Here is an 18110-nt window from a genome sequence, read left to right as displayed (position 1 = left end):
TGTCTGTCCGCTCTCCATGAGGCTTACCCCGACGTGTATCGCGACGACGCCTGCCCGTCCTGCGGCCAGACCTCCACTCTACCTCACATGCTCTGGGAGTGCGGGTCGACATACCCCAAGTTCATCAAGGAGGAGTGGGACTCGCTTTTGCGTAGCCCCGCTCTAGAAAAGCAAATCCTGGCCGTCCGGCGTGCCTGCGACCGGGCCGGTGGGCTAGACCTGCCGGTCCCGACGTGGGACTAGCCGGGTGCGCGACGAGTTCGCGTCCTCGCCGGACCTACAATAAAGTTTATTCCCCCCCCTCCCCCCCCCCCCCCACATGCCCAATGGCACAAACCCAGTCTTCACGAGAACAGACAGCAGATGGCAATAAGTTGTCTATCCTCCTCGCTACCTGTGTCCAGATTAGCGGACACTTTTTCCGAAGCCAAGTACTCCTGAGCGAAAAGTTGCGAGACATTGAAATTGCATGAATTTCTTTGCCTGTACCATGGTTTACTCAACTTCCAAAAGAGGAAGTCAAATCTTGATTGAAGCGACCCTTAAAAAAAAGATGGCTGCGAGCATTCTCACTAACCTTCCTGTTCGCCACCAGTCTCCACATTTGTGGGCACTTCTTCTAAAGCCAAGTACGTGTGACGTGCATCACCAGCCGCTGTGAGCGAGCCAGTATATCAAACTATTTGACAGGGTGGCTCTCTGATCTAGGAAGAGGAAATAAAGGTCGGAGAGGTGCTCAAGAAAAACTTGAAAAAGAGAACGCAGCACACGCAAACCTACGAGCCGTCGGCCCACTTAGATAGTGGCCCCAAAAGCAGATCGCTTTCAAGATAAAGCCCGCGCGACCGTGCGCAGCCCAAGTACAACGCCCACGGTGCCATGCACGCGACGGAATACGGCGCTTCCTACCCTTGCGCATGCGAGATTGAGCCGCCATCCTCGGCTCACTGTCGCACGCATTCACTGGCACACATAGCGTACGGCGCACGAGGACGATGTTATCACACACGAACCCGGTACGTATGCATCGCTACGAAAACCTGTAGCAACCACAGAACATACACATAGCAACTTCCAGAGCACTTGAAGCCAGCGCGTCTCGGCCTACCTTCCTCCTCCGCGATGCTTCGTTTCTCCATCCTCACTTCTTTCTCTCCCCCTACTTTCATTCCCTACCCCCTGTGCAGCGCGGTTGAGGTGTCCTCTGCTGAGAGACAGTTACTGCGCTGCACTTTACCCCAACCTTTCCTCCCCATCATCAAGAATCTCCTTCTCTCTCAACGTTACCTAAACATTCCAGTAGGTGGCGTTACTTCGCTGCCCGCTCCTTCGTACTCTCCCCGGCGCGCGGTTCCCTTCACCCTGCTTCGCTGCTTCAGACACCGCCAATTTCACGAGATGGCCAGTTACGCTTCCGCGTGAAAAAATGGTCTCCAGTACAGGCATTGAAGGTGCTTGGCAAGCGAAGCTGTGGAACCACGCGATCCGATAGACCAATGTGACTTAGCCTTGAACTTTGTCCTGCCGAGCCTGAGCACGACGCTGTTGTGCATGTTGATGCTACTGTTACCGTCGAAAACACGGCCGCCACGCGTGCCGATATGATAAGTCAACCCGCGCTTCGCCGAACCACCCCGACACCCGCACTTGACGACAGCGACGTCACGCACTCGAGCCAATCAGGAGGCGCACACCTGCGCCTAGCGACAGTGACGTCACGACACAGAGGAGACCAATCAGGAGGCCGGAAAGCTGTGACAGTTTCTGCTAACGGCAGATGACCTTAACAATGAGCCATTAAAGCTTCCGCCTTAATAACAAAAGATCGACCCACGCAAGAGGCCGCTTTTGTACCATAAAGCTCGCCTTCGTGCAGGCGTTTTGCTTAGACGCCACGATGCTCACATGAACATACATGTTCGCGGCGTTTCGTTTCTTTGCATGTCTAGCACTTGCGATTTCCCTGTGGCACAATAGGCGTCGCACCTTCGAGATCAATGTAGTGACCACGACCGCGCCATTTCAGTTTGTGCTTCGACGTCGTGGTGCTCTCTGTGCGTGTTCGCGGCGTTTCTTTGCATGTGTAGCACTTGTGCTTTCCCTGTGGCACAACAGGCGTCGCACCGCTGAGATCAATGTAGCGACCGCGTCAGCGCTTTCAGATTGTGCTTCGACGCCGTGGTGCTCACAGTGCATCAGGCACGTACCCAGGATTTTTTTTCGGGGGGGGGGCACCACCTCCACCACCACCATCATCATCATCATCATCATCATCATCATCATCATCAGCCTGTTTTATGTCCACTGCAGGACGAAGGCCTCTCCCTGCGATCTCCAATTACCCCTGTCCTGCGCCAACCGATTCCAACTAGCGCCCGCGAATTTCCTAATTTCATCGCTCCACCTAGTGTTTTGTCGTCCTCGACTGCGTTTCCCTTCTCTTGGTACCCATTCTGTAACCCTAATGGTCCAACGGTTATCTAACCGGCGCATTACATGACCTGCCCAGCTACATTTTTTTCCTCTTGATGTCAATTAGAATATCGTCTATACCCGTTCGCTCTCTGATCCAAACCGCTCTCTTTCTCTCTCTTAACGTTATGCCTAGCAATCTTCGTTCGATCGCTCTCTGCGCGGTCCTTAACTTGCTCTCAAATCTCTGCCCCATATGTCAGCACTGGCAAAATGCACTGATTGCACACCTTACTTTTCAATAATAATGGTAAGCTTCCAGTCAGGAGCTGGCAATGTCTGCCGTATGCGATCCAACCTATTTTTGTTCTTCTGTGAATTTCCTTCTCATGATCAGGGTTCCCTGGGATTAATTGACCAAGGTGAACGTACTCCTTCACAGTCTCTAGTGGCCAACTGGCGATCCTGATCTCTTGTTCCTTTGTCCGGCTATTTATCATTATCTTCATCTCCTGCATATTAATATTCAATCCCACTCTTACACTCTCTCTGTTAGGGTCTCCAATCATTTTGTTTGAACTCGTCTGCATTGTTGTTGAATAGAACAATGTCATCGGCAAACCGAAGGTTGCTTAGATATTTGCCGTCGATCTTTACTCCTAAGCCTTCCCAGTTTAATAGCTTGAATTCTTCTAAGCACGCAGTGAATAACTTTGGAGAAATTGTGTCTCCCTGTCTGACCCCTTTCTCTATAGGTATCTCCCTGCTTTTCTTGTGTAGAATTAAGGTAGCTGTAGAACCTCTGTAGATATTCTTACGCGAAGGACGAGTCAGTAAGACGAGAAACTAGTTACAGATTATATTTACAACAACGGTTGCAGCGCTGACCGGTTAGATTCACAGCGCGAGCCCAGTTCGTTCTTCCTCCTCTTTTCTGGAGTGATGGCGCCCACGCGCCTCGTTCAAACAAACAAATACCACACGCATGTAGCAATATTTTCCAAGCTTTTTACGTAAGCGTTCTGTACTCCTTGATTACGTAGTGCATCTATGACTGCTGGTATCTCTACTGAATCAAATGCATTTTCGTAATCTATATAAGCCACATGGAGAGGCTTATTGTACTCTGCAGATTTCGCGATAACCTGATTGATGACATGGATGTGATCCATTGTAATGCATCTCTTCCTAAAGCCAGCCTGTCCCCTTGGTTGACAAAATCCAGTGTTGCCCTTATTCTATTGGATATTATTTTGGTAAATATGTTATATAATACTGGGAGCAAGCTAATGGGCCTATAATTTTTCAATTCTTTAACGTCTCCTTTTTTGTGGATTAGTATAATGTCTGCATTCTTCCAGTTTTCTGGGACCCTTGCAGTCGATAGACACTTCGTATAAATAGCCGCCAGTTTTCCAAGCATTATGTCTCCTCCATCTTTGATTAAATCGACTGCTATTCCACCTTCTCCTCCCGCTCTTCATCGTTTCATGTCTTGCAGGGCCCTTCTGACCTCATCGCTCGTTATGCCCTTCTGACCTCATCGCTCGTTACAAGAGGAGTTTCTGTATACTGTTCATTACTGTTTCTAAGTGAGGTATCCTGACTCCTCTGGGTACTGTATACAGGTCAGCTTAGAATTTTTCCGCTGCTTTTACTATATCTTCGAGATTGCTGATGATGTTATCCTTCTTTTCCTTTAGTGCATACATCATGGTTTGTCCTATGCCAGGTTTCTTTTTTACTGATTTCAGGCTGCGTTCATTTTTTACGGCTTCTTCAGTCTTTCCCATGTTATATTTTTGAATATCAGTTATTTTCGCCTTGTTGATCAGTTTTGACAGTTGCGCGAATTGCGTAACGCTGTGCGGCCGCCAGTCCCATACAACCGCGTAGAGCGCAGGACTCTGCGATTCTAAGCGTACTGCGCTCACCGCGAAAGGTTAGAAAAACACCCACATAAGCAGAGCAGAGAAGTGGCTACGTGAGGCGGTTCGACCGATAACTGTAGAAGCATCATTCAAAACAAGTAATTGTTCTCCACTTCCGGCGGCGTTTTCTCTACTTCCCTTTTTAAATAAAAAGATGTTGATCCATAAATATTCTCATAAACAACGGTTAACTTTTTTATTATTCGCTTTTGCTTGCAGTTTGGTTGTGGCCTTGGCTCTCTCCCTTAGTAGATCGCTTCATTTCTCAACTCCTTGCGATTTTTGTTTCCAGTTGCCAATTTTGCACGAAATTGCTATACAATTAGGGAAAAACAGACGAGGTAACGGGCGACAGTCATCTTGCTTATGGGTTTAAGGGTCATTGCAGGGTTTCATGATGGACGCTCTTTCACATTATTTTATTTCCCACCTTATCTAACCCTATCACGTATATATGGTCCCGGGCACCTGCCAGCGTCGCGGCGAGCCGTAACTCAAGGAAATAAGGAAGCAAAGGGAAAAGTTAAACGCAATTGGCGTTTTCTCCGGCAGCAACTCTTTCCATGAGAGTACAGACCAGCTGAGTAACAGCCGCATCTCTCTCCTGGTCCCAGGATCAGCCTAAACAAAGAAGGTTGAACTAACAAAAGCAACAGCTATACGCGTGACGGTTGAATAGATGGTGACAACTGAACGCATCTCTAGTTAATCGCGCGGGTGCGGAATCTATGAGAAAACTGTCCTTCACATTACAAGAGATGCCGATAACTACCGCCATCTAAAAGGAGTAAAAAGGCAGCATAATGCTGACCGACGAACAGCTGCCAAGTCTCAACATTGATCTGGCGGCACTTTAGGAATGTGTGAGGAGTGGGGGCGTGGGTGGGGCGGGGGGGTATGCTACTTGATTTCGGGGGGGGCCCGGGCCCCCCCGGGCCCCCCCTGGGTACGTGCCTGCAGTGCATACTCGCGGTATCCATACGCTTGCACCTAAACCACGTTCGCGAAGTGAAATGTCATTGTAATTTTTTTTTTACTAAGTGCCTACCGAGCCGCTTCGTCTAGCCGTGGCCTATTATGCTGTGATTCTGACACTGTTACGCAAAATTGAGATAAACTGTAGTGTTGTTCATTATGTTAGACTAACAGTTATGTGCGACGTCGTAGCATACATATGTGCTGTAGTAGGCTTCAGACATTTGTGCACAAAGCTTTGATTATCTGACCAAATACATGGGTACTCACCGGTGCAACATGTGATCCCTCAAACTAGGCCTATAAATACATATACATTTGTTATTTTACTTTCTTGTGGTTTTACAGCACACTCGACTTCATATTAAAATGCAAATAAATCGAATAGGCCCTATTGTATTCTTGGTAATTTCAGTTTCATTAGTAACTGCACTACCAGTAGTATTCATCATCATCATCATCAGCCTAGTTACGCCCACTGCAGGGCAAAGGCCTCTCCCATACTTCTCCAACTACCCCGGTCATGTACTAATTGTGGCCATGTTGTCCCTGCAAACGTCTTAATGTCATCTGCCCACCTAACTTTCTGCCGCCCCCTGCTACGCTTCCCTTCTCTTGGAATCCAGTCCGTAGCTCTTAGTGACCATCGGTTATCTTCCCTCCTCATTACATGTCCGGCCCATGCCCATTTCTTTTTCTTGATTTCAACTAAGATGTCGTTTACCCGCGTTTGTTGCCTCACCCAATCTGCTCTTTTCTTATCCCTTAACGTTACACCCATCATTCTTCTTTCCATAGCTCGTTGCGTCGTTCTCAATTTCAGCAGAACCCTTTTCGTAAGCCTCCAGGTTTCTGCCCCATATGTGAGTACTGGTAACACACAGCTGTTGTACACTTTCCTTTTGAGGGATAGTGGCAACCTACTGTTCATGATTTGAGAATGCCTGCCAAACGCACCCCAACCCATTCTTATTCTTCTGGTTATTTCAGTCTCATGATCCGGATCCGTGGTCACTACCTGCCCTAAGTAGATGTATTCCCTTACCACTTCCAGTGTTTCGCTACCTATCGTAAACTGCTGTTCTCTTCCGAGACTGTTAAACAGTACTTTAGTTTTCTGCAGATTAATTTTCAGACCCACCCTTCTGCTTTGCCTCTCCAGGTCAGTGAGCATGCATTGCAATTGGTCTCCTGAGTTACTAAGCAAGGCAATATCATCAGCGAATCGCAAGTTGCTAAGGTATTCTCCATCAACTTTTATCCCCAATTCTTCCCACTCCAGGCCTCTGAATACCTCCTGTAAACATGCTGTGAATAGCATTGGAGATATCGTATCTCCCTGTCTGACGCCTTTATTTATAGGGATTTTGTTGCTTTCTTTGTGGAGGACTACGGTGGCTGTGGAGCCGCTATAGATATCTTCCAGTATTTTTACATATGGCTCATCTACACCCTGATTCCGTAATGCCTCCATGACTGCTGAGGTTTCGACTGAATCAAACGCTTTCTCGTAATCAATGAAAGCTATATATAAGGGTTGGTTATATTCTGTACATTTCTCTATCACTTGATTGATAGTGTGAATATGGTCTATTGTTGAGTAGCCTTTACGGAATCCTGCCTGGTCCTTTGGTTGACAGAAGTCTAAGGTGTTCCTGATTCTATTTGCGATTACCTTAGTAAATACTTTGTAGGCAACGGACAGTAAGCTGATCGGTCTATAATTTTTCAAGTCTTTGGCGTCCCCTTTCTTATGGATTAGGATTATGTTAGCGTTCTTCCAAGATTCCGGTACGCTCGAGGTTATGAGGCATTGCGTATACAGGGTGGCCAGTTTCTCTAGAACAATCTGACCACCATCCTTCAACAAATCTGCTGTTACCTGATCCTCCCCAGCTGCCTTCCCCCTTTGCATAGCTCCTAAGGCTTTCTTTACTTCTTCTGGCGTTACCTGTGGGACTTCGAATTCCTCTAGGCTATTCTCTCTTCCACTATCGTCGTGGGTGCCACTGGTACTGTATAAATCTCTATAGAACTCCTCAGCCACTTGAACTATCTCGTCCATATTAGTAACGATATTGCCGGCTTTGTCTCTTAACGCACACATCTGATTCTTGCCTATTCCTAGTTTCTTCTTCACTGTTTTTAGGCTTCCTCCGTTCCTGAGAGCCTGTTCAATTCTATCCATATTATAGTTCCTGATGTCCGCTGTCTTACGCTTGTTGATTAACTTAGAAAGTTCTGCCAGTTCTATTCTAGCTGTAGGATTAGAGGCTTTCATACATTGGCGTTTCTTGATCAGATCTTTCGTCTCCTGCGATAGCTTACTGGTTTCCTGTCTAACGGCGTTACCACCGACTTCTATTGCGCACTCCTTAATGATGCCCATGAGATTGTCGTTCATTGCTTCAACACTAAGGTCCTCTTCCTGAGTTAAAGCCGAATACCTGTTCTGTAGTTTGATCCGGAATTCCTCTAGTTTCCCTCTTACCGCTAACTCATTGATTGGCTTCTTGTGTACCAGTTTCTTTCGTTCCCTCCTCAAGTCTAGGCTAATTCGAGTTCTTACCATCCTGTGGTCACTGCAGCGTACCTTGCCGAGCACGTCTACATCTTGAATGATGCCAGGGTTCGCGCAGAGTATGAAGTCGATTTCATTTCTAGTCTCACCATTCGGGCTCCTCCACGTCCACTTTCGGCTAACCCGCTTGCGGAAAAAGGTATTCATTATCCGCATATTATTCTGTTCTGCAAACTCTGCTAATAATTCTCATCTGCTATTCCTAGAGCCTATGCCATATTCCCCCACTGACTTGTCTCCAGCCTGCTTCTTGCCTACCCTGGCATTGAAGTCGCCCATCAGTATAGTGTATTTTGTTTTGACTTTACCCATCGCCGATTCTACGTCTTCATAAAAGCTTTCGACTTCCTGGTCATCATGACTAGATGTAGGAGCGTAGACCTGTACAACCTTCATTTTGTACCTCTTATTAAGTTTCACAACAACACATGCCACCCTCTCGTTAATGCTATAGAATTCCTGTATGTTACCAGCTATTTCCTTATTAATCAGGAATCCGACTCCTAGTTCTCGTCTCTCCGCTAAGCCCCGGTAACACAGTACATGCCCGCTTTTTAGCACTGTATATGCTTCTTTTGTCCTCCTAACTTCACTGAGCCCTATTATATCCCATTTACTACCCTCTAATTCCTCCAATAACACTGCTAGACTCGCATCACTAGATAGCGTTCTAACGTTAAACGTTGCCAGGTTCAGATTCCAATGGCGGCCTGTCCGGAGCCAGGTATTCTTAGCACCCTCTGCAGCGTCACAGATCTGACCGCCGCCGTGGTCAGTTGCTTCGCGGCTGCTGGGGACTGAGGGCCGGGGTTCGATTGTTGTATTCATATAGGAGGTTGTGGCCAAGTACTGCACCAGGGTGGCCAATCCTGCTCTGGTGAGAGAGTGCGTTACCGGTTCTGGTCACCGGGATCAGGCCGCACTCCAGGCCTGTTTGTGCAATTTTCTCAACACACGGTTTTTTTTTTGTATTTTCCGGTGGAGAATAGCGCGGCACCGGGATTTGAATCACGGTCCTAAATTAGTATTTATTTTTCTAGTTTCAGCAGGTAGTGAAAAGTACTGACCATCATTTTACTACCTGGACTTACTAAGAAGGTAGTGCTTTTGGGGACAAGTGACGTGTTAGTATTTAGTTAGTCAATATGACGGCCTGTTTTTAAGAGTGTATGCTACACTTGCGGCTTCCCAGCAACAGCCGCTTATGCAACCGTAATGGTTACCGGGAAACTCTTGCAGCGAACGCTATGCCTGAAGGCGAGCTTTCTGGTTCTTTTTCTTTCCCTCGCATGGCCGGCGCCGCCGCTGCCGCAGATGCGTAGAACGCCATCATTCTGGAAAGTAGTGACACTCTTAGATCTTTGCTACTGCTCCCTCACCCGCGCCGTTGTCCTTCTCTCTTTCGTCCTCGCTGTCGCCGCGCCGACGCTTCCCGCGCGCTGATTGGCTGCGGAACACGAAACCGCCCTATCAGCTGGCCCACGTCAAGGAGAAGTCATGAAACTTGCTTTAGCTATTTTTTTATCCGGCCGCCATTCCCGGGTCACGTGTTGATAGCGCTGTCACGGTGCACGCGCGTTTTGCTAGTTAGGCGAGCTCCGTTTGCCGGAAGAATGCCTGGCTGCTGCGCTTTTCAATGCAGCAGCAGGCGGGAAAAAGACTATCGTTATTTGCAATCCCCCAATGTAAACGAGACGTCGTGCGGCGGAAACAATAGCTACACAACATCGGAAGAAAAGATTTCGCACTTTCGAAACACGCGGTTCTTTGCGATGCAAGTACTATGCTTCTTTTATTACTTGTAGGCAAAGTTGCACGAAAATATTAATCATTTTTGCAAGCCAGACTATTTGTTAAATTCATCATAGTGCAGCAGTGCACTGTGCGTTTAGCGCGTGTAAAACCTGTCACTTTTTTTCTTTTTCGAACCGTTCTCGTCATGATGCAGTGTGTTTTTTTCTCTCGTCCGCATCAATTTGAAACCATATATATTTTTTAAATGTTGCGGGTGTGACTCGGTGTTCACCCAAATAAATATGTGTCTCGTTTCCCTTCATACCTTTTGTGTATAGCGTTTGGGAAGCCATGGAAGCGTGATACTTTTTACTCTTTGCTTGTTTACGTGTGTCCTGTACGGCGAATAATATTTTCATACAAGTATGTTTTTTTACAGTGCAAGCCATGAATTCCACTATGATATTACACAGTAGATCACTAATGTCTTCTGAGATGCAGACAATAAAAACTCCTCCATACGTGCGTCGTTTTTATGGAACAATGTAATTAAATAATATGTCGAGTATGTTTCTTGCCTCGAATATACTCAGAAAACGCTATCACGTTTTAGCTCTATTTTAGGACGGTCCATTCGAGCTGAAGAATCGTACTAGCGTGCTCTTGGAGGCAGCATTTATCTCGTAAAATTATGTTCACCGATCAAAAAGACGAAAAGAACTTTCAGCACACAATAACTACTTCGAGGCTAATGTCCAAGAGAATTTATTTTTTGCAAATTGCCTACTAGTCGCGAACGCTTAGCCACGCCTACAAATCTCTGAACTATCTTTTCTTTCATTAATTAGTACTCGCATCCCTATAGAAGCTCGACAGTTCCGTAGGGGTAATTGTGTCGGAAATTCTGGAACACCGGCTGCGATTGTTTTGAAGAAGAAAGGCTACGCTTAATAAATTGTTTCCTGTCAAATCAAATAAAGTTCTTATACATGGATTAGAGAGTGTGACCTGACTTTGCAAACGCATGCTGTGGCACCCAACCTTCCAGTTTGGGACGTTCCGAATGGAACAAAAAGTTCGGTGACGGTGTGGTCAAGGACGGTTGTCTTATATATATATATATATATATATATATATATATATATATATATATATATATATATATATCCATATGGGCCATAACGTGATTAGTTAGAAACTTAATTAGTGAATGTTTAATAATTAATCGATCTTGCTTCTCAATATTTTGTGCATGTAGTGTCCGCCACTTCCAGTACACCAGCTCATGAACTAGAATTGAGCTGTCTGCCACAGGCAACCCTCAAAAATTTTTTTAAGTGTTCGCTAAAACACCTTGTATATTGTAAGCATGCACTATTAATGTACACAGGCATCATCATCCCTGATCTGCTTCTTAGCGCTTGAGCTGGCGCGTTTTCTTTCTGGAATAAAAGGAATAAAAAGCGCTTTGCAGCTTGGTGGGTCTCAGTCTCATAATATATATATATATATATATATATATATATATATTATGAGACTGAGACCCACAAAGCTGCAAAGCGCTTTTTATTCCTTATATATATATATATATATATATATATATATATATATATATATATATATATATATATATGCATGCTCCTTTTCCGCTTTGACGCTCCTAATGTGGGTGCATTGAAAAAATCAGTGCCCTTAATTCTACTCTGTGCAGCAGGATGACCAGCGATGCTGTGTACGTAAGTCCCTTAAAGGGCCCCTCAAGCAAATTTTGGTTATACGCTGGAAGTTGTTGCGTCTCCTCTAGGGAGCATTCTGCCGCAAAAATTTTGCAAATCGGCTCATTAACAGCTAAGATAGAAATATTTTTCAGTGCCGCGAACCCATGATTTCAGCAGGCGGGCTCCACTGCCAAGCAAGGCGCTCTATCCACTCGCCCCATCTAGCCTTCGCAAGCGAAATTCCTTCCCTGCGTTCTCCTATGCCAGACCTCGAGGATCGTATGACGCATACGTCACAGGCCCCGCCTTCTTTTTTTTTCCGCGTTACGTATTTCCGCTGACCGCGCCGCGCGCGAGCTGTTGTCTAGTTCGCGCAGCGCACGATTTTGCGCGCTGTGCACAAGGAAACCTGACTGGCGGTGTAATTCAGTGCTACACGAATACTGAGGCAGAACAAGCGGATCGCAGAGCGTGATCACGCGCTGGAACACGGTAGAAAATGGCATAGTTTCGGTACCTGCACACGCGACCGCACGACCGTGGGAACAAGCAGACGAAGCGGAAGTACATCTCTCTTGCTTCGGTGCGAAGTAAAACAAAATATACGCAGACATTCCGTTTGTGTGTTTTATTATTTCTCTAAACTTCAATTCGTCAATTGAAGCAACAGATCGCACAGATAACAGATGTTGTCTTGAATAATTCTCGAAGTCACGTGTCACCACGACTGACGTCACACTGCGGACACGATTACATAGGCGCAGGAGCCCGACAACGTCACCGTCCCTCTCCGGACGGATTCGCCGCGAGTGAAGAGGGAAACGGCGTTCTGATTGAAATATCAGGCCTTTTTGGCAGTGCGTAGTGATGTAATTCTTTGCGAACGAGATCGTTGGCTCGCATTGTATGCTCTGCGCTTGTCAGCTCAATATGGCCAGAACTGATGAGGGGCCCTTTAAAGGCGAAACGCGCCTATGCTGCGGGTTGGCCCGGTGTTGCACTATCTTCCGGATCGGCCCACGTATGGGGAGTTTTGTGACTACACACGGACGCGATCTAGGGGAACCAGCCCTTCAACTTCATTGTAACTTCACTGTAACCAGCCCTTCAACTTCACAACTTCACTGTAAAATTGGTTACGTCTTCGTGTTTCTTAATTAATTCATTAATGACGACCACGAACGCGGGAGCAGTGGCGCGAGCGCGTGGTAGCGCCAACGAGCCAGGTGCGGAAGAAGACGACGACGCTGGAGGCATTCCTGATGATGATGATAGTTTTGTGTCTACAAAGGCACCACCACCACAAGCGACGTACGTCACGGATGCACTAATTAATTAATTATTTAATGACGACTACGAACGCGGGAGCAATGGCGCGAGCGTGACGACACCGATGATGATAATGCCGTTGTCAGATGGGAAGAGGACTTGGCACCCGGAGGTGCCGCGTCCCAGAGCTTACATGTACTCATCAACCCAACACCACCCGATACATTGACCCCGGTACTCTCCCTCTACCCGGGCTTACTGGGCGGGGGGCTTTGGTTCGGGCCAACGGTAACTGTAACTCAACGGCGCTTGTGGTGTCTTCTTGTCTCGTCTCTTGTCTACATTTTGCGCTGTTAACAGCAGGATGGAAAACCAACAAGCCCAAGCTGCTATTCTAGCCAACGGTCCTTGCCGTATAAGGGGGGTGCTGGGTGCAGCACAACTGAGTTGCTGCACTCAACACACAAACAGTCATGTCGGTCTTACAGGACACAAGCCTGACTGACCCTCGGACTGCCTTGACGCAAAAGAGGTCAAGGAATACAACCGTGGAGACCACCAAAGCCATCCGCGGAGCAGCGCGACCACACGAGGGTGCGCCACGACTGGTTCCGGCTCTGGGTTCCACTGAGCCAAACAAAACCCCGTAGATCGACTGGCACCCGCGGCCGAGTCGAGCGACCTTAGGAGCATGCATCATAACTTAATGGAGAACTTTCCACCTGACTCGTCAAAAATAACGGCAGGACGAGCCCACACTTCGAGAAACTTCTTGTCGCCCAAGCGATGCCGCTCCTGGGTGAGATGGAACCAGACTTCCTTCCGTGCTTTCACAAGCACTTCGTGAATGCCCGGCGCCCGCTCCCCGAAAATTGCACCACAGCGTGCCAACCGAGCTTGGTATGAGCACTCGGCGAGAAGCACAAACTAGTTGATCGCCTGATTAGGCAAAGGGTGCAAAAATGGAACCGTCTGATATGGAACACCTGGGAGCTTAAAGAGACAAGCAATCCTTTGGAGAAGAGCTGCAGGGAGCAAACACTGCGTAAAGATATGAACCGAGTCCTCACGACCGCCACAAAAGGGGCAGACTCCACAATTGAAGGGCCTGTAACTCAACGGCAGGCACCCTCGCGCCAGGCGGTACATAAACGTAGCTCGCATAGCTTCCAGTTTGGACTGTGGATGAACAGATGGTACCTTTGGCAATGCGGATGGGGGGGGGGGGGGGGGGGGAGACCTAGGGTGAAAATATCGTTTTGTGCTATACAGGCGCCACCACCAAAAGCCCGACTTGGTGCAGCATATGTCCTCATCCTTCTAGGCCATCCGCCAAGCGCAAGTGACTTACTGAACTAAATTAATGTTTCGGAGTAAATTACGCCATAAAATGCGTAAATTGCGACTTACACACAGACTGCAGACATGAAAGCTTCGAATTGTTATTGAAATATACGAGAAAACATAATTCTGTTGCGCGGAAACTCAAACACAAACCCTTTTTCCAGCTGCCGTTTCTTGGGTGAGCATGCCACGAAAAATCCCGACCAACTAGAGGCTAACATCTTCGCCGTAAAACTACAGATGTGTACGCATTTTGAACTATTTTTGGCTGCATCGGTTTTCAATGGACGAAGAGCAGCAGAAGCCTCTGTGGCTCGGCGCGGTCCAAACAGCACCCGCTGTTGGGTGCGCGCACCAGTGATACACACGAGGTCCGCCGCTGAAGGGGGCACGTGAGCGTAAGCGATCTCTGGCAAGTGTACGTGTAAAACCGCGCGGCCTTGCAGCAAATGTCTTAAATTCTGGTGTGTTAGGATGCCAAAACCACAATCTGATAACGAGACACGCCGTAGCGGGTGGACTTCGGACCAATTAGCTGGTGCTTTTTTTTCTTTTCTTTTTTTTTAGGGCGCGGCTAAGGCGCGGTACACGAGTGCTTTTGCATTTCGCCTTCATCGAAATGCGGCCGCGCCGTGACCGAAAATCGTGCCTATATACAGGGTGTCCCAGCTAACTTTTTATCCAGAGTTCGAAAATATGCAAATGGGAATTGTGCTTATATACAGGGTGTCCCAGCTAACTTTTTAACGAGAGTTCAAAAACGCTCTACAATTTTCTCACTGACACTTTTCATCTAATCATAATACTTGAGAAGTTCAATACCTAATTAAGATTAATTATCTAATTAGGTGGAATGAAAAAGCAATGTGTCTCCAAGCGACGGCAAACATAACCTTTGTTCTGTCCAGCTATACGTGGCATTCGCATAATTTTGAACTCCAGTTAAAGTTAGCGTGGGCACCCTGTACATGGTTGTGCGTGTTGCTTGTGACGCTGACACCTATGTGCACGCATGCGCAGAGCATCGACGTATGGCTTCGGCCAGCCCTTGCAGCTACAGCGCGAGCGAAGGGACCTCGCTGTACAGATTCCGCCGGGCTACACAGTTCGTGCAAACAAGAGTGCGGGCGTCCTCGCGCCGCCGTTTCTGCGGTCAGGATTTGAAACGAGCTCGACCTTATCGCACGGCAAAGCAGCTCGATCGCAGCACAATCAGATAGCGGCGGTTCATGCGCAGTGAGACCCTTCGATGAAAATACAGGAAAAAGGAACAAAAAAACAAAGGAGTGGCGCTGCCGTTCTAGCTCCAGTCTTTCACACTCGTTCTGAGAGCGCAGTGGCGACTGCACGACTCGAGCCCGATTTCGAAGCGTGTGATCGCCGCTGCATAGCATACTGCGAGTCGGTCAGGTAGTTCGAAGACGACGACAAGAACGAAGATTGGCGCGTCAAGACGCGCTTCACGCGCGCTGCTGGCAGCGTTCAGCGGCTGTAGGAGTGGAAGTTTGCTCTTTGTTTCGCCGGCGTCGGTGAAAAGAGGAGGCATGTGATGCCCCTTCGAGGCGGTGCCCGTCGAATCGAGCTCTGAAAGAAGACAACGTTGGCCTAGTCGACTGGGGTCGCGCCGATCCAGTGGCTCGCACGGGCACGCGTTCTTCTGGCGTCCCTCTTCTTTGCGGACGCAGTGGCCAGTACGATAGGAACAGGACGCCCATCTTCGTCGAACTTGCAACGGTGCTCGACAAATCTGATGACTGCGTCGCCCAGCGGCGCCTGATGAGGACGGCTCGCGACGGAGTTACCATGTCAGCAACCATGAAACGGAAAAGGCCCCAGAAGCAGCCGCAAGACATGAAGAAACCCACCTACACTCGCGGCCTGAAGGCCTACTTCAGACGATACTCCCTGGACATGCGAGCACCTTGCACCGACGCCGCTCCCGACGCGTGTTCGCCGATTGCCATGCGCGAGCTGTGCTGGCTGGTCAGGAATATCGGCGTCTGGAACAGCTTCCTCGAGAACATTGGCATGGAGCTGCGCGAGAACCGCCCGGGACGCCTCTCCCTCTACACCTTCGCTCGCTGCGACCCGAGCCTAAACGACTACGGTTCCGTGTGCGTGACGTTGCTCGCCGAGCTGCTGGCCACGCACCGGTGCATCTACTTCGTGCACTTCGGCTACTCCGGCAGGCTGTTCGGGATGAAAGCCAGCGTGATCCAGCGCCTGTTGCCGAACTCGTCGATCGAGCAGTTCCACGTCGACGGCCAGACGATGGACCGCGACGAGGCGTTCACGTTCCTCAGGGCCGTGTGGCGCGCGAAGCCGCTCAGCGTGCAAGTGTGCAACATACCACTCCGCAGGTCGGACGTGCTCTCCATGTCCATCTACGTGGAGGCGACCTCTGCGCTCAAGGAGCTGGCGCTGGTCGAGACCGGCTTGAAGGTGGCCGATGCCATCGCGCTCTTCAAGGCGCTCGAGGTGAGCAAGACGGTCGAGTACGTCCGGCTCGAGATGAACACCGTCGGCATCCGAGGCGCCAAGCAGTTCGCCACGCTGCTGCGGCGAAACACCACGCTGCGGTCGGTCACGCTACAGCGGGTCAAGTTGCAGGCCAAAGGCGCCGTTGCCATAGCGGCCGCGCTGGCCGACAACAACACGCTGGGCTGCCTGCGAATCGCGAGCAACTCCATCGGTCCCACCGGCGCGCGAGCGCTCGCGGAAACTCTCAGGACGAACACGACGCTCACGGTGCTCGACCTGCGGGACAATGCCATCGGCACCAGCGGCGCGATGGCCTTCGCGGCCACGCTGAAGGTGAACACGAAGCTCGAAGAACTTCACGTGTGCGGGAACGTGATATCCGAGGACGGCATCGTGGCGATCGCCGAGGCCGTGGCGCACAACACGTCGCTCAAGGTGCTCTCGCTCTTCGCCAATGGCTTCGGCGAGGAAGGCGTGGCCGCGCTGGGCAAGCTCGTGGCCAGCAACAGAACGCTTGTGAGGTTGAACGCCACCCTAGAGTCCAGCTACGGCGCTCCGCGGAGACACCTGGACGCGTTCGCCGAAGCGCTCGCCGCCAACACTGCCATGCGAGGCGTCCAGCTGTTCGTGTGGGGCACGCCCGCCATGAAGCAGCTGTCGCACATGCTGCCGCTCACGCAGACGCTCCAGTACCTCTGCGTTTGCACGTGCGGGCCCGAAATTGAGCAGCTGTGCGCTGCCTTGGCGCACAATCGGTCCATCCAGGAGGTCGAGATCAACTGCTTTCTCAACCTCGAGGACGGCTCGGCGCTAGGACGCCTGTTCGAAACGACCACTACCATCCAGGCGGTGACCATCACCAAGAGAGTAAAGAACACCTGTCTCATCCGGCTCTTTCACGGTCTGGCCAAAAACAACAGCATCTGGTGGTTCAGTGTTCAGGGCGGCAGTCTGACGTCGACCGCGTGCTCGGCCATTGCGACCGCTTTGGAGAGTAACAGGACGCTCGCCTGCATGACACTGGGCCGGGCCACGGCGGAAGACTCCAACTTGAGGATAGTGAGCTCGGCACTGGAACGCAACTGCACGCTACAGATGATGTGCATGAGCTACACGACGAGCAGCGCACCCGCGTTGAAGATCAGGGAGCGACTCCGGCGCAACATGGGCATGATGATGCAAGCCATTGAATTCGCGCTCACCAAGAATGCCAGCAAGGCGCTGGCGGAGGCCTTCGAGCTGTACAAGGACAGCACGTTCTTCAACCAGGAGCTCGCCAAGGCCAACAGGAACCAGGGCCGACAAGCGGCGACGTTGCTCATAAAGGAAGCGGAGCGCTTCATAGAGGACAACTATTTCCAAATCACGGGAGTCGTCAAGGAATCACTCGTCTGCGTCAGAAGGACGAGGAACAAAAAACGGATGACGATGTTCGACTGCCTGAACGACTACTGCTTACGGGAATTGTTGTCCTACCTTCGTGTCTCCGATGTGCAGCGTTGATCTGGTGGCACACACACCTGGGTGTCCTTTTTTTTTTTTGCAAGTGCGTGTTTCTGTTAAATTAAACCTTTCTTGTTCTTTGTTTTTACAAATGGACAACTGTTTCATTCGCTTAGGTGCACAAGTGGCTGTCAAAGAACAATAAAAGCATTGACAAGCGTT

At 49.3% G+C, this 18110-nt stretch overlaps 1 protein-coding gene across 1 annotated transcript; it reads left to right on the top strand.

Moving 5' to 3' along the window:
* Positions 1-15252: 15252 nt before the first annotated feature.
* Positions 15253-18110, top strand: LOC126545001 (uncharacterized). Its single transcript, XM_050192599.3, has one exon. The coding sequence runs from the start codon at positions 15741-15743 to the stop codon at positions 17946-17948; it is 2208 nt and encodes a 735-aa protein (XP_050048556.1). The 5' UTR covers positions 15253-15740; the 3' UTR covers positions 17949-18110.

This window comes from Dermacentor andersoni, chromosome 10 (genome assembly GCF_023375885.2).
Source record: "Dermacentor andersoni chromosome 10, qqDerAnde1_hic_scaffold, whole genome shotgun sequence".
NCBI classification, from domain to species: Eukaryota; Metazoa; Arthropoda; class Arachnida; order Ixodida; family Ixodidae; genus Dermacentor; species Dermacentor andersoni.
The sequence above is the reverse complement of the archived record's forward strand: the minus strand, read 5'-3'. Positions and strand labels throughout refer to the sequence as shown.

What these genes read in the sequence shown, in the direction of transcription:
- LOC126545001 (XM_050192599.3), top strand. Translation starts at nt 15,741, where the DNA reads ATGAGGACGGCTCGCGACGGAGTTACCATGTCAGCAACCATGAAACGG.